This window comes from Oncorhynchus nerka, linkage group LG8 (assembly GCF_034236695.1).
Source record: "Oncorhynchus nerka isolate Pitt River linkage group LG8, Oner_Uvic_2.0, whole genome shotgun sequence".
NCBI lineage: Eukaryota > Metazoa > Chordata > Actinopteri > Salmoniformes > Salmonidae > Oncorhynchus > Oncorhynchus nerka.
The window spans coordinates 70,800,060-70,827,253 of NC_088403.1; the positions used below are offsets into that span (position 1 = coordinate 70,800,060).

The 27,194-nt window shown below is 45.2% G+C and overlaps 1 protein-coding gene across 1 annotated transcript in view; it reads left to right on the forward strand.

Annotated features, from left to right (window-relative positions):
- The first annotated feature begins 9,260 nt into the window (after positions 1-9,260).
- The window catches only part of LOC115128139 (TSC22 domain family protein 4-like), a 47,488-nt gene continuing 29,554 nt past the window's right edge, over positions 9,261-27,194 (forward strand). The window contains exons 1-2 of the mRNA XM_065022039.1: positions 9,261-10,007; positions 19,087-19,788. Coding sequence (XP_064878111.1) covers positions 19,087-19,788 — 702 coding nt within the window. The 5' untranslated portion in view covers positions 9,261-10,007. The remainder of the gene's footprint in view (positions 10,008-19,086; positions 19,789-27,194) is intronic.

A 27,194-nucleotide genomic window follows, 5' to 3' on the forward strand; every position in this document is an offset into this window, starting at 1 on the left:
GGCCATTCGACACTGAGTAATGTGGCGCCTCTTCGCCAACAAAGCCAAGACTTGGCTTCTCCTCTTGGCCTTTCAGACCCAATTTCCCCACAGGATGAAGCCAACCCTCTCCGCCCGCTTGGCACAGAACGTCTTGACAAACTCGTCAAAAATGTCCCCATCTTTGACACCGTTCCAGGTCAGCCAAACGATACTGAGACGTTCCTAGCTGACATAGAGGATGCATTGGATGGCTACCCGAACGCTACAGGTTCTGACAGGCTTTACTTGTTGAAGCGAACGTTGAATAGACACATCTACAACAGCAACACATGCTAAATGAGTACAGCTTTGAAATTAGAATTCAGTGGTTCTGCGACTCACAAATACAATAGCTCACTGGCTAACATTGTCAAACAAGCTCGGAATGAACACCCACAAGCGTACTATCATAGGCTTCGTTCAGTTTACTTTGGCGAACTCACTGAAACAGGAATGGAAGAGCTATTGCCATTCAAACAAATGTTTCTGTCAAACATGCATCTCACCTTCATTACCTACTTGGGCCATACAGCACATGTTGGCTTGCATATCTTACAACTCAGAGAGCTTGCAAGCACAGCTTTTGAGGCATAAAAAGCTCGCAAAACACTAAGAGCCCTGACATCATAAATAAAAATCAATAAAATAAAATAAGTACAAGTCAGCTACTACTGCGATTGAAAAGACTGGAACACTTAACAAAGAGCTGCAGTTAGTTTCAGAGTGTGTGGCAATGAATAAGTTAGCCGTAAATATTTCTTAAACTAAAAGCATTGTATTTGGGACAAATCATTCACTAAACCCTAAACCTCAACTACATATTGTAATAAATAATGTGGACATTGAGCAAGTTGAGATGACTAAACTGCTTGGAGTAACACTAGATTGTAAAATGTCATGATCAAAACATATTGATACAACAGTGGTGGAATATGGGCCTGAGGGCACACAGTGTGTTGTGAAATCTGTGAATGTATTGTAATGTTTTTTAAATTGTATAAACTGCCTTCATTTTGCTGGACCCCAGGAAGAGTAGCTGCTGCCTTGGCAGGAACTTATGGGGATCCATAATAAACCCCAGGAAGAGTAGCTGCTGCCTTGGCAGGAACTAATGGGGATCCATAATAAACCCCAGGAAGAGTAGCTGCTGCCTTGGCAGGAACTAATGGAGATCCATAATAAACCCCAGGAAGAGTAGCTGCTGCCTTGGCAGGAACTAATCGGGATCCATAATAAACCCCAGGAAGAGTAGCTGCTGCCTTGACAGGAGCTAATGGGGATCCATAATAAACCCCAGGAAGAGTAGCTGCTGCCTTGGCAGGAACTAATGGGGATCCATAATAAACCCCAGGAAGAGTAGCTGCTGCCTTGGCAGGAACTAATGGGGATCCATAATAAACCCCAGGAAGAGTAGCTGCTGCCTTGGCAGGAACTAATGGGGATCCATAATAAACCCCAGGAAGAGTAGCTGCTGCCTTGGCAGGAACTAATGGGGATCCATAATAAACCCCAGGAAGAGTAGCTGCTGCCTTGGCAGGAACTAATGGGGATCCATAATAAACCCCAGGAAGAGTAGCTGCTGCCTTGGCAGGAACTAATGGGGATCCATAATAAACCCCAGGAAGAGTAGCTGCTGCCTTGGATGGAACTAATGGGGATCCATAATAAACCCCAGGAAGAGTAGCTGCTGCCTCGGCAGGAACTAATGGGGATCCATAATAAACCCCAGGAAGAGTAGCTGCTGCCTTGACAGGAACTAATGGGGATCCATAATAAACCCCAGGAAGAGTATCTGCTGCCTTGGCAGGAACTAATGGGGATCCATAATAAACCCCAGGAAGAGTATCTGCTGCCTTGGCAGGAACTAATGGGGATCCATAATAAACCCCAGGAAGAGTATCTGCTGCCTTGGCAGGAACTAATGGGGATCCATAATAAACCCCAGGAAGAGTAGGTGCTGCCTTGGCAGGAACTAATGGGGATCCATAATAAACCCCAGGAAGAGTAGCTGCTGCCTTGGCAGGAACTAATGGGGATCCATAATAAACCCCAGGAAGAGTATCTGCTGCCTTGGCAGGAACTAATGGGGATCCATAATAAACCCCAGGAAGAGTAGCTGCTGCCTTGACAGGAACTAATGGGGATCCATAATAAACCCCAGGAAGAGTAGCTGCTGCCTTGGCAGGAACTAATGAGGATCCATAATAAACCCCAGGAAGAGTATCTGCTGCCTTGGCAGGAACTAATGGGGATCCATAATAAACCCCAGGAAGAGTATCTGCTGCCTTGGCAGGAACTAATGGGGATCCATAATAAACCCCAGGAAGAGTATCTGCTGCCTTGGCAGGAACTAATGGGGATCCATAATAAACCCCAGGAAGAGTAGCTGCTGCCTTGGCAGGAACTAATGGGGATCCATAATAAACCCCAGGAAGAGTAGCTGCTGCCTTGGCAGGAACTAATGGGGATCCATAATAAACCCCAGGAAGAGTAGCTGCTGCCTTGGCAGGAACTAATGGGGATCCATAATAAACCCCAGGAAGAGTATCTGCTGCCTTGGCAGGAACTAATGGGGATCCATAATAAACCCCAGGAAGAGTATCTGCTGCCTTGGCAGGAACTAATGGGGATCCATAATAAACCCCAGGAAGAGTATCTGCTGCCTTGGCAGGAACTAATGGGGATCCATAATAAACCCCAGGAAGAGTAGCTGCTGCCTTGGCAGGAACTAATGGGGATCCATAATAAACCCCAGGAAGAGTATCTGCTGCCTTGGCAGGAACTAATGGGGATCCATAATAAACCCCAGGAAGAGTAGCTGCTGCCTTGACAGGAACTAATGGGGATCCATAATAAACCCCAGGAAGAGTAGCTGCTGCCTTGGCAGGAACTAATGAGGATCCATAATAAACCCCAGGAAGAGTATCTGCTGCCTTGGCAGGAACTAATGGGGATCCATAATAAACCCCAGGAAGAGTATCTGCTGCCTTGGCAGGAACTAATGGGGATCCATAATAAACCCCAGGAAGAGTATCTGCTGCCTTGGCAGGAACTAATGGGGATCCATAATAAACCCCAGGAAGAGTAGGTGCTGCCTTGGCAGGAACTAATGGGGATCCATAATAAACCCCAGGAAGAGTAGCTGCTGCCTTGGCAGGAACTAATGGGGATCCATAATAAACCCCAGGAAGAGTAGCTGCTGCCTTGACAGGAACTAATGGTGATCCATAATAAACCCCAGGAAGAGTAGCTGCTGCCTTGGCAGGAACTAATGGGGATCCATAATAAACCCCAGGAAGAGTAGCTGCTGCTTTGGCAGGAAGTAATGGGGATCCATAATAAACCCCAGGAAGAGTAGCTGCTGCCTTGGATGGAACTAATGGGGATCCATAATGAACCCTAGGAAGAGTATCTGCTGCCTTGACAGGAACTAATGGGGATCCATAATAAACCCCAGGAAGAGTAGGTGCTGCCTTGGCAGGAACTAATGGGGGTCCATAATAAACCCCAGGAAGAGTAGCTGCTGCCTTGGCAGGAACTAATGGGGATCCATAATAAACCCCAGGAAGAGTAGCTGCTGCCTTGACAGGAACTAATGGGGATCCATAATAAACCCCAGGAAGAGTAGCTGCTGCCTTGGCAGGAACTAATGGGGATCCATAATAAACCCCAGGAAGAGTAGCTGCTGCCTTGGCAGGAACTAATGGGGATCCATCATAAACCCCAGGAAGAGTAGCTGCTGCCTTGGCAGGAACTAATGGGGATCCATAATAAACCCCAGGAAGAGTAGCTGCTGCCTTGACAGGAACTAATGGGGATCCATAATAAACCCCAGGAAGAGTAGCTGCTGCCTTGGCAGGAACTAATGAGGATCCATAATAAACCCCAGGAAGAGTATCTGCTGCCTTGGCAGGAACTAATGGGGATCCATAATAAACCCCAGGAAGAGTAGGTGCTGCCTTGGCAGGAACTAATGGGGATCCATAATAAACCCCAGGAAGAGTAGGTGCTGCCTTGGCAGGAACTAATGGGGATCCATAATAAACCCCAGGAAGAGTAGCTGCTGCCTTGGCAGGAACTAATGGGGATCCATAATAAACCCCAGGAAGAGTAGCTGCTGCCTTGGCAGGAACTAATGGGGATCCATAATAAACCCCAGGAAGAGTAGCTGCTGCCTTGGATGGAACTAATGGGGATCCATAATAAACCCCAGGAAGAGTAGCTGCTGCCTCGGCAGGAACTAATGGGGATCCATAATAAACCCCAGGAAGAGTAGCTGCTGCCTTGACAGGAACTAATGGGGATCCATAATAAACCCCAGGAAGAGTAGCTGCTGCCTTGGCAGGAAGTAATGAGGATCCATAATAAACCCCAGGAAGAGTATCTGCTGCCTTGGCAGGAACTAATGGGGATCCATAATAAACCCCAGGAAGAGTATCTGCTGCCTTGGCAGGAACTAATGGGGATCCATAATAAACCCCAGGAAGAGTATCTGCTGCCTTGGCAGGAACTAATGGGGATCCATAATAAACCCCAGGAAGAGTAGGTGCTGCCTTGGCAGGAACTAATGGGGATCCATAATAAACCCCAGGAAGAGTAGCTGCTGCCTTGGCAGGAACTAATGGGGATCCATAATAAACCCCAGGAAGAGTATCTGCTGCCTTGGCAGGAACTAATGGGGATCCATAATAAACCCCAGGAAGAGTAGCTGCTGCCTTGACAGGAACTAATGGGGATCCATAATAAACCCCAGGAAGAGTAGCTGCTGCCTTGGCAGGAACTAATGAGGATCCATAATAAACCCCAGGAAGAGTATCTGCTGCCTTGGCAGAGGAACTAATGGGGATCCATAATAAACCCCAGGAAGAGTATCTGCTGCCTTGGCAGGAACTAATGGGGATCCATAATAAACCCCAGGAAGAGTATCTGCTGCCTTGGCAGGAACTAATGGGGATCCATAATAAACCCCAGGAAGAGTAGCTGCTGCCTTGGCAGGAACTAATGGGGATCCATAATAAACCCCAGGAAGAGTAGCTGCTGCCTTGGCAGGAACTAATGGGGATCCATAATAAACCCCAGGAAGAGTAGCTGCTGCCTTGGCAGGAACTAATGGGGATCCATAATAAACCCCAGGAAGAGTATCTGCTGCCTTGGCAGGAACTAATGGGGATCCATAATAAACCCCAGGAAGAGTATCTGCTGCCTTGGCAGGAACTAATGGGGATCCATAATAAACCCCAGGAAGAGTATCTGCTGCCTTGGCAGGAACTAATGGGGATCCATAATAAACCCCAGGAAGAGTAGCTGCTGCCTTGGCAGGAACTAATGGGGATCCATAATAAACCCCAGGAAGAGTATCTGCTGCCTTGGCAGGAACTAATGGGGATCCATAATAAACCCCAGGAAGAGTAGCTGCTGCCTTGACAGGAACTAATGGGGATCCATAATAAACCCCAGGAAGAGTAGCTGCTGCCTTGGCAGGAACTAATGAGGATCCATAATAAACCCCAGGAAGAGTATCTGCTGCCTTGGCAGGAACTAATGGGGATCCATAATAAACCCCAGGAAGAGTATCTGCTGCCTTGGCAGGAACTAATGGGGATCCATAATAAACCCCAGGAAGAGTATCTGCTGCCTTGGCAGGAACTAATGGGGATCCATAATAAACCCCAGGAAGAGTAGGTGCTGCCTTGGCAGGAACTAATGGGGATCCATAATAAACCCCAGGAAGAGTAGCTGCTGCCTTGGCAGGAACTAATGGGGATCCATAATAAACCCCAGGAAGAGTAGCTGCTGCCTTGACAGGAACTAATGGTGATCCATAATAAACCCCAGGAAGAGTAGCTGCTGCCTTGGCAGGAACTAATGGGGATCCATAATAAACCCCAGGAAGAGTAGCTGCTGCTTTGGCAGGAAGTAATGGGGATCCATAATAAACCCCAGGAAGAGTAGCTGCTGCCTTGGATGGAACTAATGGGGATCCATAATGAACCCTAGGAAGAGTATCTGCTGCCTTGACAGGAACTAATGGGGATCCATAATAAAACCCCAGGAAGAGTAGGTGCTGCCTTGGCAGGAACTAATGGGGGTCCATAATAAACCCCAGGAAGAGTAGCTGCTGCCTTGGCAGGAACTAATGGGGATCCATAATAAACCCCAGGAAGAGTAGCTGCTGCCTTGACAGGAACTAATGGGGATCCATAATAAACCCCAGGAAGAGTAGCTGCTGCCTTGGCAGGAACTAATGGGGATCCATAATAAACCCCAGGAAGAGTAGCTGCTGCCTTGGCAGGAACTAATGGGGATCCATCATAAACCCCAGGAAGAGTAGCTGCTGCCTTGGCAGGAACTAATGGGGATCCATAATAAACCCCAGGAAGAGTAGCTGCTGCCTTGACAGGAACTAATGGGGATCCATAATAAACCCCAGGAAGAGTAGCTGCTGCCTTGGCAGGAACTAATGAGGATCCATAATAAACCCCAGGAAGAGTATCTGCTGCCTTGGCAGGAACTAATGGGGATCCATAATAAACCCCAGGAAGAGTAGGTGCTGCCTTGGCAGGAACTAATGGGGATCCATAATAAACCCCAGGAAGAGTAGCTGCTGCCTTGGCAGGAACTAATGGGGATCCATAATAAACCCCAGGAAGAGTAGCTGCTGCCTTGACAGGAACTAATGGTGATCCATAATAAACCCCAGGAAGAGTAGCTGCTGCCTTGGCAGGAACTAATGGGGATCCATAATAAACCCCAGGAAGAGTAGCTGCTGCTTTGGCAGGAAGTAATGGGGATCCATAATAAACCCCAGGAAGAGTAGCTGCTGCCTTGGATGGAACTAATGGGGATCCATAATGAACCCTAGGAAGAGTATCTGCTGCCTTGACAGGAACTAATGGGGATCCATAATAAACCCCAGGAAGAGTAGGTGCTGCCTTGGCAGGAACTAATGGGGGTCCATAATAAACCCCAGGAAGAGTAGCTGCTGCCTTGGCAGGAACTAATGGGGATCCATAATAAACCCCAGGAAGAGTAGCTGCTGCCTTGGCAGGAACTAATGGGGATCCATAATAAACCCCAGGAAGAGTAGCTGCTGCCTTGGCAGGAACTAATGGGGATCCATAATAAACCCCAGGAAGAGTAGCTGCTGCCTTGACAGGAACTAATGGGGATCCATAATAAACCCCAGGAAGAGTAGCTGCTGCCTTGGCAAGAACTAATGGTGATCCATAATAAACCCCAGGAAGAGTAGCTGCTGCCTTGGCAGGAACTAATGAGGATCCATAATAAATACAAATGTGTCAAAAAAATGTAATTGATGGTTAAAGTAATTGAACGATTATCAAATGCACCGTTAAAGATGTACTATGCAGAAATCGCTCCGCCATTTCCTGGTTACTAAAATTGTAATAGTTTGCCTAATTTAAGTTTATGTGACAAAACAAGCAGTCAGAGCAGCGTAGAGAATCATTGTACCATCTAAACCACTGTGGAATATATTTTCCATAAGACAAAATTATTGTAGTTCCAGCTGTACAAAACTGTAAGTAAAATACATAAAAACTAAAACTTCAGAATAGGAAGCATAGAAATAGAGCACATAGAACAGCTCTAACACGTCTTAGACTTGCTTTCAATGTGAATGAAAGAGCTATAACTCACATTTCTATGTGAATTTGGTCAGGTTACCCCAAAAGTTACATATTGTATCTTTAATTGGTTTAAGAATTTAAAGTGTTTTTTTCATGTGAACCGTTTGTGAACTCGTTTTCGCCATTTGGGAATCAGACTCCAGAGTCCTTTATTTCAGAGTCAGTGAGGTGGTCGGATTTAAATTGGCTACCATTTATCACATAGTTTGTGTAGGCTGCAATGTGCAGGCTGAAATGTGCCATCAAAAAACATGGCAGACATTGGATGAATTAAACAAATGTATATCTTCCTTCTCAGCTACAATTATTTGAATAATTCAATGGATGTTTTGTGCACAAAAGTGATGACTAAAGTGTCTTATTATGAATATTCAAATCTGACTTCTCTAAGTGGCCATGTTTGGAAATTGTCTTTCTGGGCTGGGCATCAGCCTTGAAACCATTGTGCCGAAAATCTCCCCCCTGCCAGAATTCTCCCCCCCCTTTGCGTTCTTCATTTTATTTGCGTTCTTCATTTTATTTCACCTTTATTTAACCAGGCAGGCCAGTTGAGAACAAGTTCTCATTTACAACTGCGACCTGGCCAAGATAAAGCAAAGCAGTGCGACACAAACAACAACAGAGTTACACATGGAATAAACAAACATTCATTGCTGCAACTTGCTTGCTAGTTGAGATTTCTGCTCTGCATTCCGTTGTCAGTTTAGCCTACATTTCACTGATGTTAGTAGCAGAAAGCAGTTTTCTATTTGGCTATTTGTTTCAAGTGTATGTGGCGGTTCTAGCTTGTATGGCGTCCTGGGCGAACTCCCCCTTCAGAGCCCGCCGACCGCACCCGTTACCTGGGCGGACTCCCCCTTCAGCGCCCGCCGACCGCACCCGTTACCTGGGCGGAAAGATGCTCATGTCGCCTGTACCTAAACCCTCTACTGAATTTGTATTAGTCTAAAAATAAATCTCTTTGCCAAAATTCGTCATCTCTCACATGTCTTATTCGACTAGTATTTTTTAAAGTGTAAGGATAATAATTCAGCCATAGTTGTTCTGAAATGTTCATTGCTTGCCAACATTTTACCCCTTCCTCTATGTTTAATATAACACACATACATTAATTATTAATTTTGGTTGCCTATCCTGACTAAGTTTGTTCAAAAGAAAGTATTTGACTCTGATGTTCAATCTACACCTGCATTGCTTGCTGTTTGGGGTTTTAGGCTGGGTTTCTGTACAGCACTTTGAGATATCAGCTAATGTACAAAGGGCTATATAAATACATTTGATTTGATGTCTGTCACAGAAAGTATTTGACTCTGATGTGTGATACAGAAAGTATTTGACTCTGATGTGTGTTACAGAAAGTATTTGACTCTGATGTTTGTTACAGAAAGTATTTGACTCTAGCCACAAAAATAAGGAAATTAGATGGGGGGGGGGGGATTCTGGCAGGGGGAGATTTTCGGCATAACACCGGAACCCTTGGCCCCTACAACCTGGAAGGCTGTAGTAATCTGATCTGGCCAGCAGGTGTCACCAGGGCACCAGAAACACTAGGCTCCACGGGGGCGTAACTTCCGGGTTTATAAAAGTTGTCAACAGTTTGCTAAATAGAAAAACATGTAGCTAGATACTGAGACCAGAACCGTTCTTTTATAGCTGAATGAGAAAGCTACCCGTCTTTTTCCAGCAGTGAAAGAGAGACGGGGGAAGGAGTGACTGAAGACACACAGACGGCGCCGCTGCGGAAAGCAGAAGTAGTTAGTTACAGTAGTTAACTAGCTAGCCAGAATGTTTAGCTACTGTAGCTAGTTAGCTAACTTGTATTGTGATAAGTATTAAGTACCAGGCCAGCTAAAAACGGGCTGGTGTGTGTAATAACTCCAGCCTGCTCTCCCTCTCCGCGGCTACACTACTGATGCCGGTCTCGGCCGGGGCTCCATGGAAGAGCTGCTAGCACAGGACGGAACAAGGAACGGGACTGCAACCGAGGCTCACCCCTGCCCGGGCAAGCCCTCTGCCCATCTCTCTGGTCCAACGGGATATTATTACCGTGGGGTGAGCCTGGAAACGGGAGTTACGGCCGACCGACCGGCGATGGGGTCAGAAGTACTTTTCCATCTTTTTCTACAACTTTTATGAAAGGTCTTATAATAAAGTTGAGATTTATTTATACCTACATCAAACTGGTTAAGGTTATACAGTGTGTTTGTCCGGCAGTGATGAGATGCCATGTAGCTAACTCCTATAGAAGCTACCATCTCTAGATGTTCGCCAGACGCGGTTGAAACCCCTGGAACCCGCTTCTCCCGCTACACAATCCGGGTAGAGATCCTGGACAAGGTACGTCATCTTTTGCCCGAAACAAATTTCACCAAGAAGGAAAAAATACTTGTTGTGCAGGAGAGTGAGATTTAATTGAGAGGGACACGGTGAATGGCACAATGGTGTGCAACTGCAGCCCCCAATGTGGACTTCCTCTATCTGCAGGAAGGAGTATTGCATTAGTTCCTGCATGAACCCCTACCCAAAGTGTGACACTTTTGAATGTGGGTCAAAAGGGAAATAAAAGTATTATGCGTTTTTTCACTGGTAGACAGTATCCTTCGCTCCCGCCATGCTGAACACCTGCCCTCACCATCGAACTGCAGGAAAACAGACAAGCCGTCTTCCGGTCGCTTCCCGCTGGTACAGACGGCGGTGACGCTAACTAGCTAGCCAGCACACGGTGTTGCTCCAGCTTCCCACCTGCTGTTAGACGGGGAGACCGGTAGACGGTGTACTTAGCCCCTGGGTACACCGGAGGCGGGGGATAGCTTTGTTAGCTAGCACACGGTGTCGCCCCCGCCTCCTGTGTACCCAGGGGCCAAGTACACCGTCTACCGGTCTCCCCCGTCTAACAGCAGGTGGGAAGCTGGAGCAACACCGTGTCTGACAGGCTGGGGCGAAGTACACCGTCTACCGGTGTCACCTACCGCTAGCTACTCCGGTAGGTAGGAGACGGGGGCTAGTTAGTTAGCTTGCAAGTTAGCTAGCAGACGGTGTCGCCTCACACCTGCTGTGTACCGGAGTCCTCCTTATGACTAGTTGGCTAAGTTAACACCGTGTCCTTCGCTCCTGCCCGCCGAACACCTGCCGTCGCTGTCTTTAACTGAATTGCGGGAAAACAGTGCCCGACAGGCGGGTGCGAAGGACACTACCGGTCTGTGCTAAGTATAGCCAGCTACTGTTGTCACCCCCACTGCTTCTGTGGGGTTTATCGGTGGTTGCATTACCACCATCGACTGTCCTGGAGCGCCCCTGCCTCCCTTCCTATGTACTGTAGTCCTAATAAAAAAATAGCAATAGAAGTCTAAAGAGGGGTTCTTACAGATTCCGGAATGCCCACATATAATGCTCAAATTGTGGGCTGCAGTTGCACCCTTCTCGAATGGCACAGAAGGGGCTCGGATCCGTATTGATGTGTCAATGTGCTGCGTAGAGGATCCATTGTGGGTTATGACTGATGACGTCATTGATCTGAATTAATTTCAAGCACATAGCTGAGTGATTGTTGAACCGATAAGTGTCAAACCCTACCCCTTTAGGGTTAGCAGTAGGTTAGTACTACACTGGTCTGACATTAATACTTATCTGTCCTCTATGAAGACCCTTGCCCTACTGTATATCATTGTCCACGATGAAGACCGGTGTTGTAAAGTACTACTGTAATATCTATATTTGGTGAAACCTCTTACTCCTCGAAATATCACGATGTAATAAACTTAATTAATTTATATTTCAAGATATTGATAAAGCCTAACTGCTAAAAATACAGTTTTTGATTTGTGAAGTTCAAAATAGTCTTGCAGCCCAACTGCAAATTAACAAATCATGTGACTAAATAAACTATACTATGAAACAAAGATACATTTATATAAAGGAAAGATAATAAAAAGCTTTGGAGCACCTTAACTGAAATTCTGGGGAAAAAGCCAACTCGACTCCATTGTTCATTGAATCAGATGGCTTATTCATCATAAAGCCCACTGATATTGCCGACTACTTTCATTACTTTTTCAGTAAATAAATTTACAAAAGCCAGGGAAAATGCAGAGCGCCAAATTCAAATAAATTGCTGTAAAAATCAAACTTTCATGAAATCAAATCAAATTTATTTATATAGCCCTTCGTAAATCGGCTGATATCTCAAAGTGCTGTACAGAAACCCAGCCTAAAACTCCAAACAGCAAGCAATGCAGGTGTAGAAGCATGGTGGCTAGGAAAAACTCCCTAGAAAGGCCAAAACCTAGGAAGAAACCTAGAGAGGAACCAGGCTATGTGGGGTTGCCAGTGTCTTCTGGCTGTGCCGGGTGGAGATTATAACAGAACATGGCCAAGATGTTCAAATGTTCATAAATGACCAGCATGGTCGAATAATAATAAGGCAGAACAGTTGAAACTGGAGCAGCAGCACGGCCAGGTGGACTGGGGACAGCAAGGAGTCATCATGTCAGGTAGTCCTGAGGCATGGTCCTAGGGCTCAGGTCCTCCGAGAGAGAGAAAGAAAGAAGGAGAGAATTAGAGAGAGCACACTTAAATTCACACAGGACACCGAATAGGACAGGAGAAGTACTCCAAATATAACAAACTGATCCTAGCCCCCCGACACATAAACTACTGCAGCATAAATACTGGAGGCTGAGACAGGAGGGGTCAGGAGACACTTTGGCCCCATCTGATGATACCCCTGGACAGTGCCAAAAAGGCAGGATATAACCCCACCCACTTTGCCAAAGCACAGCCCCCACACCACTAGAGGGATATCTTCAACCACCAACTTACCATCCTGAGACAAGGCCGGGTATAGCCCACGGAGATCTACCCCACGGCACGAACCCGAGGGGTCCCAACCCAGATAGGAAGATCACATCAGTGACTCAACCCACTCAAGTGACGCACCCCTCCTAGGGACGGCATGGAAGAGCCCCAGTAAGCCAGTGACTCAGCCCCTGTAATAGGGTTAGAGGCAGAGAATCCCAGTGGAAAGAGGGGAACCGGCCAGGCAGAGACAGCAAGGGAAGTTCGTTGCTCCAGAGCCTTTCCGTTCACCTTCACACTCCTGGGCCAGACTACACTCAATCATATGACCTACTGAAGAGATGAGTCTTCAGTAAAGACTTAAAGGTTGAGACCGAGTTTGCGTCTCTCACATGGGTAGGCAGACCATTCCATAAAAATAGAGCTCTATAGGAGAAAGCCCTGCCTCCAGCTGTTTGCTTAGAAATTCTAGGGACAATTAGGAGGCCTGCGTCTTGTGACCGTAGCGTACGTGTAGGTATGTATGGCAGGACCAAATCAGAGAGATGGGTAGGAGCAAGCCCATGTAATGCTTTGTAGGTTAGCAGTAACACCTTGAAATCAGCCCTTGCCTTAACAGGAAGCCAGTGTAGAGAGGCTAGCACTGGAGTAATATGATCACATTTTGGGGTTCTAGTCAGGATTCTAGCAGCCGTATTTAGCACTAACTGAAGTTTATTTAGTGCTTTATCCGGGTAGCCGGTAAGTAGAGCATTGCAGTAGTCTAACCTAGAAGTAACAAAAGCATGGATTCATTTTTCTGCATCATTTTTGGACAGAAAGTTTCAGATTTTTTTTCCATGTTACGTAGATGGGAAAAAAGCTGTCCTTAACAGTCTTGATATGTTCTTCAAAAGAGAGATCAGGGTCCAGAGTAACGCCGAGGTCCTTCACAGTTTTATTTGAGACGACCGTACAACCATCAAGATTAATTGTCAGATTCAACAGAAGATCTCTTTGTTTCTTCGGGCCAAGAACAAGCATCTCTGTTTTGTCAGAGTTTAAAAGTAGAGCCGTTTGCAGCCGTCCACTTCCTTATGTCTGAAACACGGGCTTCCAGCGAGGGTAATTTTGTAGCTTCACCAGCAGCACTAACATCTAGGAGCAGGAGGACGGCTGCAGGGTCTGACGCCACTAGAAGGTCATTTACCACCTTCACAAGTGCAGTTTCAGTGCTACGATGGGGTCTAAAACCAGACTGAAGCGTTTTGTATACATTCTCTTCAGGAAGGCAGTGAGTTGCTGCGCAACAGCTTTTTCTAAACCTTTTGAGAGGAATGGAAGATTCCATATCGGCCGAATTTAGTTAAAAAAAATATTTTCTGGGTCAAGGTTTGGCTTTTTCAAGAGAGGCTTTATTACTGCCACTTTTAGTGAGTTTGGTACACATCCGGTGGATAGAGAGCCATTTATTATGTTCAATATCGGAGGGCCAAGTACAGGAAGCAGCTCTTTCAGTAGTTTAGTTGGAATAGGGTCCAGTATGCAGCTTGAAGGTTTAGAGGTCATGATTATTTTCATCATTGTGTCAAGAGATCTAGTACTAAAACACTTGTCTCTCTTGATCCTAGGTCCTGGCAGAGTTGTGCAGACTGGTGATTAGCTGGCGTGTTCAACACCATATGATGTGGTTAGCTGGCGTGTTCAACCTCATATGATGTGATTAGCTGGCGTGTTCAACACCATATGATGTGATTAGCTGGCGTGTTCAACACCATATGATGTGGTTAGCTGGCGTGTTCAACACCATATGATGTGGTTAGCTGGCGTGTTCAACACCATATGATGTGGTTAGCTGGCGTGTTCAACACCATATGATGTGGTTAGCTGGCGTGTTCAACACCATATGATGTGATTAGCTGGCGTGTTCAACACCATATGATGTGGTTAGCTGGCGTGTTTAGCTGGCGTGTTTAACACCATATGATGTGGTTAGCTGGCGTGTTTAGCTGGCGTGTTCAACACCATATGATGTGGTTAGCTGGCGTGTTCAACACCATATGATGTGGTTAGCTGGCGTGTTCAACACCATATGATGTGATTAGCTGGCGTGTTTAGCTGGCGTGTTCAACACCATATGATGTGGTTAGCTGGCGTGTTCAACACCATATGATGTGATTAGCTGGCGTGTTCAACACCGTGTTCAACACCATATGATGTGGTTAGCTGGCGTGTTTAGCTGGCGTGTTCAACACCATATGATGTGGTTAGCTGGCGTGTTCAACACCATATGATGTGGTTAGCTGGCGTGTTCAACACCATATGATGTGGTTAGCTGGCGTGTTCAACACCATATGATGTGTTTAGCTGGCGTGTTCAACACCATATGATGTGGTTAGCTGGCGTGTTCAACACCATATGATGTGATTAGCTGGCGTGTTCAACACCATATGATGTGGTTAGCTGGCGTGTTCAACACCATATGATGTGGTTAGCTGGCGTGTTCATTGCTCAGCAATGTGTTCACTGGTCTCAGCCAAATGTGTCAATGTTCCAGAATGCTATTTTGGGAGAACACCGTTCTTAAACCTGATGCGGTTTTTATAATGTGACAGATGGTTATACAGCAGGTAGAAATGTAGAGGGAATATCTGAAGATGCAACAGGGTCTTACTGTCTTTGGACAGTAGTAGAAGAAGAAATGCTGGTTTCAATATCAGGAAATCTTCGCTTTATTTCTATGGTGGGATTTTGGCTTATGTAAAACATCCAGGTTTCAAACATTGATATGGCATTGCAATTTTTTTAGGTTATGGAGAAGTATGACATTAGAAAATCATTCCAATGTTGGGCAAATAGGATGCTGTCTGTGGTCCGCCGGCACGGAGGTTTCCTCTTCCGGGAGTTGGGGCATGTTCCTTGTCTGTAGGCTGTGGCTCGCTACTGACTCTGACAGGAACTGAATGCACACTAAAATGTGCAAAGTATTTCTGCGTCACTGTGCCTGGCTGGGGGTGAAGACAGATACAGTAAAAATGTGTTTAATTGACCTGAAACTGAAGTGTCCCTTAGCTATTTGCATTATTTTGTTCAGATGCTAGGTTGATTTTCAATGTTTGAGTTTCAACTGCTAGGGAAGATAAGCAATACTAGTCAGGCTCTCGATCTCACAGGCACAAACATGACTTGCATTACCACGGTAACCTCCCGCCCTTTTAAAGGGGCAGGTGAACATTTTTTGTCTCATATTTTGGTTAAAAGTCGTCATAATCTTTAAAAAAAAAACGAAATTCAACAATATAGCACATTACTTCTCAGCAGTAATACATGTATTGTTTTAGAAACATTGCAAGGCATGCACGTCCAGGTTTTGTGTAATTTTACTGGGAAAAAATATTTGTCTGGTTAAAAAAAATCTGAGTGGCTGGTAGACCAAAAATAACATTTTAGGCTCTGTCCATTAGCAAGTTGTGGTGCTCAAAAAGGTCAAGGTGACCATTATTCAGTGACGAGTTGAAGCTGAGGAAGCGAAGGCTGGGAACAAGTTATTTGATCTATATTATTGTTTAATGGGGCAGCTGGTGGTGGAATGGAATGTATATATCTTCAGTTTATTCAGTAACCACTTCACAATAACATTGGTCTCTCTTAGATATATCTTTAAGCATTCCCCATTCAAAAAAAAATATAGAACTAAGAGTAGATATAGCCCTTGGTTCACCCCAGACTTGACTGCCCTTGACCAACACAAAAACATCCTGTGGTGTTCTGCATTAGCATCGAATAGTCCCCGCGATATGCAACTTTTCAGGGAATTCAGGAACCAATATACAGTCAGTTAGGAAAGCTAAGGCTAGCTTTTTCAAACAGAAATTTGCATCCTGTAGCACTAATTCCCCAAAGTTTTGGGACACTAAAGTCCATGGAGAATAAGAGCACCTCCTCCCAGCTGCCCACTGCTCTGAGGCTAGGTAACACTGTCACTGCCCTTCTAAAATCTTCGAAAGCCAAGTTCCCACCGTACCTTCTCCACGATATCATAACCGCCATCGATAAAATACAGGACTGTGCAGCCGTCTTCATCGACCTGGCCAAGGCTTTCGACTCTGTCAATCACCGCATTCTTATCTGCATACTCAACAGCCTCGGTTTCTCAAATGACTGCCTCGCCTCGTTCACCAACTACTTCTCGGACAGAGTTCAGTGTGTCAAATCGGAGGGCATTTTCCGGACCTGTGGCCGTCTCTATGGGGGTGCCGCAGTTTTCAATTCTCGGGCCGACTCCGTTCTCTGTATGCATCAACGATGTCGATCTTGCTGCTGGTGAGTCTCTGATCCACCTCTACGCTGACGACACCATTCTGCATACATCCTGCCCTTCTTTGGACACTGTGTTAACAAACCTCCAAATAATGAGCTTCAATGCCATACAACACTCCTTCCGTGGCCTCCAACTGCTTTTAAATGCTAGTAAAACTAAATGCATTCTCTTCAACCGATCGCTGCCCGCACCTGCCCACCTGCCCAGCATCACTACTCTGGACGGTTCTGACTTAGAATATGTGGACAACTACAAATACATAGGTGTCAGGTTAGACTGTAAACTCTCCATCCAGACTCACATTAAGAATCTCAAATCCTAAATTAAATCTAGAATCGGCTTCCTATATCGCAACCAAGCACCTTTCACTCATGCTGCCAAAAATACCCCCATAAAACGGACTATTCTACCGATCCATGACTTCAGTGATGTAATTTACAAAATAGCCTCCAACACTCTACTCAGCAAACTGGATGCAGTCTATCACAGTGCCATCCGTTGTCACCAAAGCCCCATATACCACCCACCACTGCGACCTGTATGCTCTCGTTGGCTGGCCCTCGCTATATATTCGTCGCCAAACCCACTTGCTCCAGGTCATCTATGTCTTGGCTAAGCAAAGCCCCGCCTTATCTCAGCTCACTGGTCACCATAGCAACATCCACTGTCTGCCGCCACCTGTGGCCCATACACCCCAATTAACCTATATCTAGCTTCTCTAAACTTAACGCTCCCCAAAACCAGCATTATTACAAAAGGTATTTTAATTTCTACTGGTCACCATAGCAACATCCCCACCAGAAATCAAACCCACACCCTCTAAATAGCCCTCCACCCATGCGCTCCCAGTATATTTCAGGTATATCTCACTGGTCACCATAGCAACATCCACCCGTAGCACGTGCTCCAGCAGGTATATCTCACTGGTAACCCCCAAAGCCAATTCCTCCTTTGGCTGCCTTTCCTTCCAGTTCTCTGCTGCCAATGACTGGAACAAATTGCGTAAATCTCTGAAGCTGGAGTCTTCTATCTCCCTCACTAACTTTAAGCATCAGCTGTCAGAGCAGCTTACTGATCATTGCATCTGTAAACAGCCCATCTGTAAACAGCCCATCCAACTACTTCATCCCCATATTGTTTTTTTGCTCCTTTACACCCCAGTATCTCTACTTGCACATCATCATCTGTACATCTGTCACTCCAGTGTTAATGATAAATTGTAATTATTTCACCTCTGTGGCCTATTTATTGCCTCACCTCCCTACTCTTCTACATTTACATACAATGTACATAGATGTTCCTATTGTGTTATCTACTGTACCTTTATTCCATGTGTAACTCTGTTGTGTCACTTTGCTTTGTCTTGGCCAGGTCGCAGTTATAAATGACAACTTGTTCTCAACTGGCCACCTGGTCAAATAAATATATATTGTATACATGTTCAATTAAATATAATAAATATTATATATTATTATATATAAATATAATATTCAATTAATATATTATACCACAATAACATGATTAATAATTATGTATGTTTTCATTAAGATGCAATTAAAACATTTTTTGTTTGTTTTTTGAATGTAATATAGACTCTGTCCCAGGCTCCCATGGTGGGCCCATGTGAGCCTCTGCTCAGTCATGTGAAATCTATAAATTGGGGCCTAATTTATTTATGGGGCAGCAGGGTAGCCTAGTGGTTAGAGCGTTGGACTAGTAACCGGAAGGTTGCAAGTTCAAATCCCCGAGCTGACAAGGTACCAATCTGTCATTCTACCCCTGGACAGGCAGTTAACCCACTGATCCTAGGCCATCATTGAAAATAAGAATTTGTTCTTAACTGACTTGCCTAGTTCAATAAAGGTAAAATAAAAATAAAAATGTATTTCAATTGACTGATTTCCTGAACTGTAACTCAGTAAAACAGTTGAAATTGTTGTTTCTATTTTTGTTCAGTATATACAGTCTGGTCCTGTTCTCCACAGACAGGACAGACCAGACAGAGGACTATATATATACAGTGGGGCAAAAAAGTATTTCGTTTTTTACCAATTGTGCAAGTTCTCCCATGTAAAAAGGTGAGAGGCCTGTAATTTTTATCATAGGTCTTCAACTACAAAATGAGAAAACAAATCCAGAAAATCACATTGTAGGATTTTTTATGAATTTATTTGCAGATTATGGTGGAAAATAATTATTGCACTAAATACTTTTTTGCCCCATTGTATGTTAGAAGAACAGGACAGACCAGACAGAGTTTTAGAGAGAGCCCAACCCTACTGACACAAGCCCAGCACTCACTGTGTGTGTCTGTGTGTTTAGATGAGTGGGGGGAAGAAGAGGAGTGGCTTCCAGATTACTAGTGTGACGTCAGACTACACGCAGAGCTCTGGGGAAGCCCCACCCCATGTTCAGGCCTCTAGCCAATCAAATCCCTCCCTTCAGTCCTCCAGCCAATCCACTGATTCCTCCCAGCCTGGCCTCTCCCACCAGCAGGGAAGTTTCTCCCAGCCGACGACTCCCCTCTCTCTGAGGAAATCCAACTCTCAAGATGCTGTGGGGCAGGGGTCCAGGTTTCGAGTTGTCAGATTGGGCCAGGGCCATGGAGGACCCTATTGCCGGGGGCGGTGGACCTGTACGGACTTTTTGGAACGAGAGGAAGGGGTGGGGCCTAGATGGGTGATGGCCAGCATGAGACACGCCCACTCTCTGGAGTCCCTGGAGGGGATTGGTCTACAGAGGGCTGGGGGAGGGGCTGGAGGCGAGCTGCTGGGGCACGTGCGCACTCTCAGGACAGGACACCTTGTTCACTCTCACGGTACCTCCCACTTGCTGGCCCAGCCAATAGGGTCAGACGGGGAGGGGTTTGGAGGGCTGAAGCCTCTCCTCCACAGCGACCCGCCCAACCCCACACACCTGGAAAGATTCAACTTGCGAGTGGTCGACTCCATGCCCCCCCTGCCCAGCCCCCGCCCACGGAACATCCCACCCCCTCTACGCCTGGATGTGGACGCTACCGGGAGGGTGAAAACACACACACACAGACAATACACATATACACACACAGACAGACAATACACATATACACACACAGACAGACAATACACATATACACACACAGACAGACAATACACATATACACACACAGACAGACAATACACATATACACACACAGACAGACAATACACATATACACACACAGACAGACAATACACATATACACACACAGACAGACAATACACATATACACACACACACAGACAATACACATATACACACACACAGACAGACAATACACATACACACACAGACAATACACACACCTTCCTACATTCCCAAGCAGAGGTTTGTTGATAGCATGTGTAAGTAAGTCTCCCCCCCGTCTCTCTCTCTCTCTCTCTCCTCTCTCTCTCTCTCTCCCTCTCTCTCTCTCCCCCTGTCTCCCTCTCTCTCTCTCCCCCTGTCTCCCTCTCTCTCTCTCTCTCTCTCTCTCTCTCTCTCTCAATTCAATTCAATTCAATTCAAGGGCTTTATTGGCATGGGAAACATGTGTTAACATTGCCAAAGCAAGTGAGGTAGACAACATACAAAGTGAATATATAAGGTGAAAAACAACAAAAATGAACAGTAGACATTACACATACAGAAGTTTCAAAACAGTAAAGACATTACAAATGTCATATTATATATATTTATATATATATATATATATATATATACAATGTACAAATAGTTAAAGGACACAAGATAAAATAAATAAGCATAAATATGGGTTGTATTTACAATGGTGTTTGTTCTTCACTGCCCTTTTCTCGTGGCAACAGGTCACAAATCTTGCTGCTGTGATGGCACACTGTGGAATTTCACCCAGTAGATATGGGAGTTTTTCAAAATTGGATTTGTTTTCGAATTCTTTGTGGATCTGTGTAATCTGGGGGAAATATGTATCTCTAATATGGTCATACATTGGGCAGGAGGTTAGGAAGTGCAGCTCAGTTTCCACCTCATTTTGTGGGCAGTGAGCACATAGCCTGTCTTCTCTTGAGAGCCATGTCTGCCTACGGCGGCCTTTCTCAATAGCAAGGCTATGCTCACTGAGTCTGTACATAGTCAAAGCTTTCCTTAATTTTGGGTCAGTCACAGTGGTCAGGTATTCTGCCGCTGTGTACTCTCTGTTTAGGGCCAAATAGCGTTCTAGTTTGCTCTGTTTTTTTGTTAATTCTTTCCAATGTGTTAAGTAATTATCTTTTTGTTTTCTCATGATTTGGTTGGGTCTAATTGTGCTGTTGTCCTGGGGCTCTGTAGGGTGTGTTTGTGTTTGTGAACAGAGCCCCAGGACCAGCTTGCTTAGGGGACTCTTCTCCAGGTTCATCTCTCTGTAGGTGATGGCTTTGTTATGGAAGGTTTGTGAATCGCTTCCTTTTAGGTGTTTGTAGAATTTAATGGCTCTTTTCTGGATTTTGATAATTAGTGGGTATCGGCCTAATTCTGCTCTGCATGCATTATTTGGTGTTTTACGTTGTACACTGAGGATATTTTTGCAGAATTCTGCGTGCAGAGTCTCAATTTGGTGTTTGTCCCATTTTGTGAAGTCTTGGTTGGTGTGCGGACCCCAGACCTCACAACCATAAAGGGCAATGGGCTCTATAACTGATTCAAGTATTTTTAGCCAAATCCTAATTGGTATGTTGAAATTTATGTTTCTTTTGATGGCATAGAATGCCCTTCTTGCCTTGTCTCTCAGATCGTTCACAGCTTTGTGGAAGTTACCTGTGGCACTGATGTTTAGGCCAAGGTATGTATAGTTTTTTGTGTGCTCTAGGGCAACAATCTCTCTCTCTCTCTCCCCCTGTCTCTCTCTCTCTCTCTCCCCCACTCTTTCTCTCCCCCTTCTGTATCTCAATTTTCAATTAAATTTAAATTCAGTAGACTTTATGGAAAGTTAAATTACTTATATTGTCAAAGGATGACATGACCTGGTAGTAGACCAGTGTCAACATGACTGAGAAGACACATGACCTGGTAGTAGACCAGTGTCAGCATGACTGAGAAGACGCATGACCTGGTAGTAGACCAGTGTCAACATGACTGAGAAGACGCATGACCTGGTAGTAGACCAGTGTCAACATGACTGAGAAGACGCATGACCTGGTAGTAGACCAGTGTCAACATGACTGAGAAGACTCATGACCTGGTAGTAGACCAGTGTCAACATGACTGAGAAGACGCATGACCTGGTAGTAGACCAGTGTCAACATGACTGAGAAGACACATGGCCTGGTAGTAGACCAGTGTCAACATGACTGAGAAGACACATGACCTGGTAGTAGACCAGTGTCAACATGACTGAGAAGACACATGACCTGGTAGTAGACCAGTGTCAACATGACTGAGAAGACACATGACCTGGTAGTAGACCAGTGTCAACATGACTGAGAAGACACATGACCTGGTAGTAGACCAGTGTCAACATGACTGAGAAGACACATGACCTGGTAGTAGACCAGTGTCAACATGACTGAGAAGACACATGACCTGGTAGTAGACCAGTGTCAACATGACTGAGAAGACACATGACCTGGTAGTAGACCAGTGTCAACATGACTGAGAAGACACATGACCTGGTATGAAAGACAAAACAAAACCAGATAGGAAATATTGTTGACGTTACATTTCACTTTTCACTGACTGTCCCTCAGGTTGTGGCAGGAGGACATGTTTGGCTTCCAAAACGGACTTTTCACCCAATACATATTAGATTTATTTTCTTAATCTTTTATAGTTTGAAATTCTTTATATTGAATTATAACTTTGGGAAAGGAAGATTCTCTCTGAGTATTAGTCACAGTGTAATAGGAAATGCAGCTCTGTCTCTACCTCTCCCCTGGAGCAGAGTGAGCACAGACTGTCCTCTCTGGGCAGCCAGGTTTGTCTGTGACGACTGGTCTCTATAGCCAGACTGTCCTCTCTGGGCAGCCAGGTTGGTCTGTGACAACAGGTCTCTATAGCCAGACTGTCCTCTCTGGGCAGCCAGGTTGGTCTGTGATGACCGGTCTCTATAGCCAGACTGTCCTCTCTGGGCAGCCAGGTTGGTCTGTGACAACCGGTCTCTATAGCCAGACTGTCCTCCCTGGGCAACCAGACTTTCCTCCCTGGGCAACCAGACTTTCCTCCCTGGGCAACAAGACTGTCCTCTCTGGGCAGCCAGGTTTGTCTGTGACGACCGGTCTCTATAGCCAGACTGTCCTCTCTGGGCAGCCAGGTTGGTCTGTGACAACCGGTCTCTATAGCCAGACTGTCCTCTCTGGGCAGCCAGGTTTTTCTGTGACGACCGGTCTCTATAGCCAGACTGTCCTCTCTGGGCAGCCAGGTTGGTCTGTCATGACCGGTCTCTATAGCCAGACTGTCCTCTCTGGGCAGCTAGACTGTCCTCTCTGGGCAGCCAGGTTGGTCTGTGACGACCGGTCTCTATAGCCAGACTGTCCTCTCTGGGCAGCCAGGTTGGTCTGTGACGACCGGTCTCTATAGCCAGACTGTCCTCTCTGGGCAGCCAGGTTGGTCTGTGACAACCGGTCTCTATAGCCAGACTGTCCTCTCTGGGCAGCCAGGTTTGTCTGTGATGACCGGTCTCTATAGCCAGACTGTCCTCTCTGGGAAGCCAGGTTTGTCTGTGACGACCGGTCTCTATAGCCAGACTGTCCTCTCTGGGCAGCCAGGTTTGTCTGTGACGACCGGTCTCTATAGCCAGACTGTCCTCTCTGGGCAGCCAGGTTGGTCTGTGACGACCGGTCTCTATAGCCAGACTGTCCTCTCTGGGCAGCCAGGTTTGTCTGTGATGACCATTATAACTGATTGGAAACTTTTGAGCCAGATTCTAATTGGAATTTTGATTTTAATGTTCCTTTTAATAGCATAGAAGGCTCTTCTTGCTTTGTCTCTCAGCTCGTTCACAGCCCTGTGAAAGCTACCTGTGTTGCTGATACTTACTCCTAGATTGTGTAGTTTTTGGTGAGTTCTAAAAGAACTGTGTCCAAATAGAATATATATTTGTCATCCTGATTTTTGGACCTTTTTTGGAATATCATTATATTTGTTTTCTTTAGGATGATCTAGATGCTGCTGTAACCCCTCCTTAGTGGGAGACAGCAGCACCAGGTCATCTGTCTACAGCAGACTCTCCTTAGTGGGAGAAAGCAGACCCTCCTTAGTGGGAGACAGCAGACCCTCCTTAGTGGGAGACAGCAGACCCTCCTTAGTGGGAGACAGCAGACCCTCCTTAGTGGGAGACAGCAGACCCTCCTTAGTGGGAGACAGCAGACCCTCCTTAGTGGGAGACAGCAGACCCTCCTTAGTGGGAGACAGTAGACCCTCCTTAGACTTGTTTGTCTGTTCGTGTGGAGGGTATAAGTAGGGTCTGTTGTGGTTGACTTGTTTGTCTGTTAGTGTGGAGGGTATAAGTGGCGTCTGTTGTGGTTGACTTGTTTGTCTGTTAGTGTGGAGGGTATAAGTGGCGTCTGTTCTGTGGTGATTTGGTAAAAATCCAAGCTGGCTTCTGCTCAGGATGTTGTGTTCATCAAGGAAATTATGTCGTCTGCTATTTATGATACTGCAAAGAATCTTCCCTAAATTGCTGTTAATGCAAATTCCTCTAATTTGTGTTCAATTTGTCTCCATTTTTATTTATTTTTAATTTTTCCCCAAATATCGGGGAAAATACCTGCAGTGAGGATGATGTTGAAGAGTTTGAGTATAACCAATTTGAATTTGTGGTCTGTATATTTGATCATTTAATTTAAAATGCCATCAGCACCACAGGCCTTTTTGGGTTGGAGAGTGCATAGTTTTTCTAATATTTCTTCTGTAACTGGGGTATCCACAGGATTCTGCGGATTCAAAGTTTTCTAAATGTTCTTCTGTTTCTTTTTGTCCTGGGCTCTTTGTTATATTGCTGTAGAGGTTTGCAAAGTGATTTCTCCACATATCCCCATCTTGGAGAGCCAATTCCTCATGATGAGGTTTGCAAAGTGATTTCTCCACATATCCCCATCTTGGAGAGCCAATTCCTCATGATGAGGTTTGCAAAGTGATTTCTCCACATATCCCCATCTTGGAGAGCCAATTCCTCATGAGGTTTGCTAAGTGATTTCTCCACATATCCCCATCTTGGAGAGCCAATTCTCCCAGAAGTGGTTTGATTCTATGGATTCCTCAATTACATCTGATTTCTAATGTTCTGTTCCTCTGTTCTTAGGGTGTGTTTGTGATTTCTAATGTTCTGTTCCTCTGTTCTTAGGGTGTGTTTGTGATTTCTAATGTTCTGTTCCTCTGTTCTTAGGGTGTGTTTGTGATTTCTAATGTTCTGTTCTTAGGGTGTGTTTGTGATTTCTAATGTTCTGTTCTTAGGGTGTGTTTGTGATTTCTAATGTTCTGTTCTTAGGGTGTGTTTGTGATTTCTAATGTTCTGTTCTTAGGGTGTGTTTGTGATTTCTAATGTTCTGTTCTTAGGGTGTGTTTGTGATTTCTAATGTTCTGTTCTTAGGGTGTGTTTGTGATTTCTAATGTTCTGTTCTTAGGGTGTGTTTGTGATTTCTAATGTTCTGTTCTTAGGGTGTGTTTGTGATTTCTAATGTTCTGTTCTTAGGGTGTGTTTGTGATTTCTAATGTTCTGTTCCTCTGTTCTTAGGGTGTGTTTGTGATTTCTAATGTTCTGTTCCTCTGTTCTTAGGGTGTGTTTGTGATTTCTAATGTTCTGTTCCTCTGTTCTTAGGGTGTGTTTGTGATTTCTAATGTTCTGTTCCTCTGTTCTTAGGGTGTGTTTGTGATTTCTAATGTTCTGTTCTTAGGGTGTGTTTGTGATTTCTAATGTTCTGTTCTTAGGGTGTGTTTGTGATTTCTAATGTTCTGTTCTTAGGGTGTGTTTGTGATTTCTAATGTTCTGTTCTTAGGGTGTGTTTGTGATTTCTAATGTTCTGTTCTTAGGGTGTGTTTGTGATTTCTAATGTTCTGTTCTTAGGGTGTGTTTGTGATTTCTAATGTTCTGTTCTTAGGGTGTGTTTGTGATTTCTAATGTTCTGTTCTTAGGGTGTGTTTGTGATTTCTAATGTTCTGTTCTTAGGGTGTGTTTGTGATTTCTAATGTTCTGTTCTTAGGGTGTGTTTGTGATTTCTAATGTTCTGTTCTTAGGGTGTGTTTGTGATTTCTAATGTTCTGTTCCTCTGTTCTTAGGGTGTGTTTGTGATTTCTAATGTTCTGTTCTTAGGGTTTGTTTGTGATTTCTAATGTTCTGTTCCTCTGTTCTTAGGGTGTGTTTGTGATTTCTAATGTTCTGTTCCTCTGTTCTTAGGGTGTGTTTGTGATTTCTAATGTTCTGTTCCTCTGTTCTTAGGGTGTGTTTGTATTGTTTCAGTGTTTCCCCACATTGAAGGCCTATTGTTTTATGTCTGGTTCTCGTGTGTTTTTGATTAGATATATTTCTCAATGACTTCTTTAGATTTCTCATTATCAAACCATTTGTCCTTCTCTATTCTCTTTGGTTTCCTCTTGTGTGTCTAGATTATCCAAGGAGGATCATTTGTCAGATATAAAAGTTATGTTCCAAACGGCCACATTTACACCTTCATTTCTGTAGGAGAATGTTAAAGGCTAAAAAGTTGTCCAGGAGAGATTGTTTTTTTTTTTGGCTACTAATTGCTTTTTGGTAGATGTCTGTTCTCACTCCATCTATAGGCCTGTTTTATACCATGTCATTTATTGGGCCGTGATGCTTCATCGTTGGGTGTCAGTGGGCTGACTGTTAGTGGACTTACCAGAAGAGTCCCCTCTCAGCCTACCATTGACTATGTACAGACCCAGCGTTCCACAGAGCTGTAGGTGGACCTACCAGAAGAGTCCCCGCTCAGCCTACCATTGACTATGTACAGACCCAGTGTTCCACAGAGCTGTAGGTGGACCTACCAAAAGAGTCCCCTCTCAGCCTACCATTGACTATGTACAGACCCAGTGTTCCACAGAGCTGTAGGTGGACCTAGCAAAAGAGTCCCCTCTCAGCCTACCATTGACTATGTACAGACCCAGTGTTCCACAGAGCTGTAGGTGGACCTACCAAAAGAGTCCCCTCTCAGCCTACCATTGACTATGTACAGACCCAGTGTTCCACAGAGCTGTAGGTGGACCTACCAAAAGAGTCCCCTCTCAGCCTACCATTGACTATGTGTACAGACCCAGCGTTCCACAGAGCTGTAGGTGGACCTACCAGAAGAGTCCCCTCTCAGCCTACCATTGACTATGTACAGACCCAGTGTTCCACAGAGCTGTAGGTGGACCTACCAGAAGAGTCCCCGCTCAGCCTACCATTGACTATGTACAGACCCAGTGCTCCACAGAGCTGTAGGTGGACCTACCAGAAGAGTCCCCTCTCAGCCTACCATTGA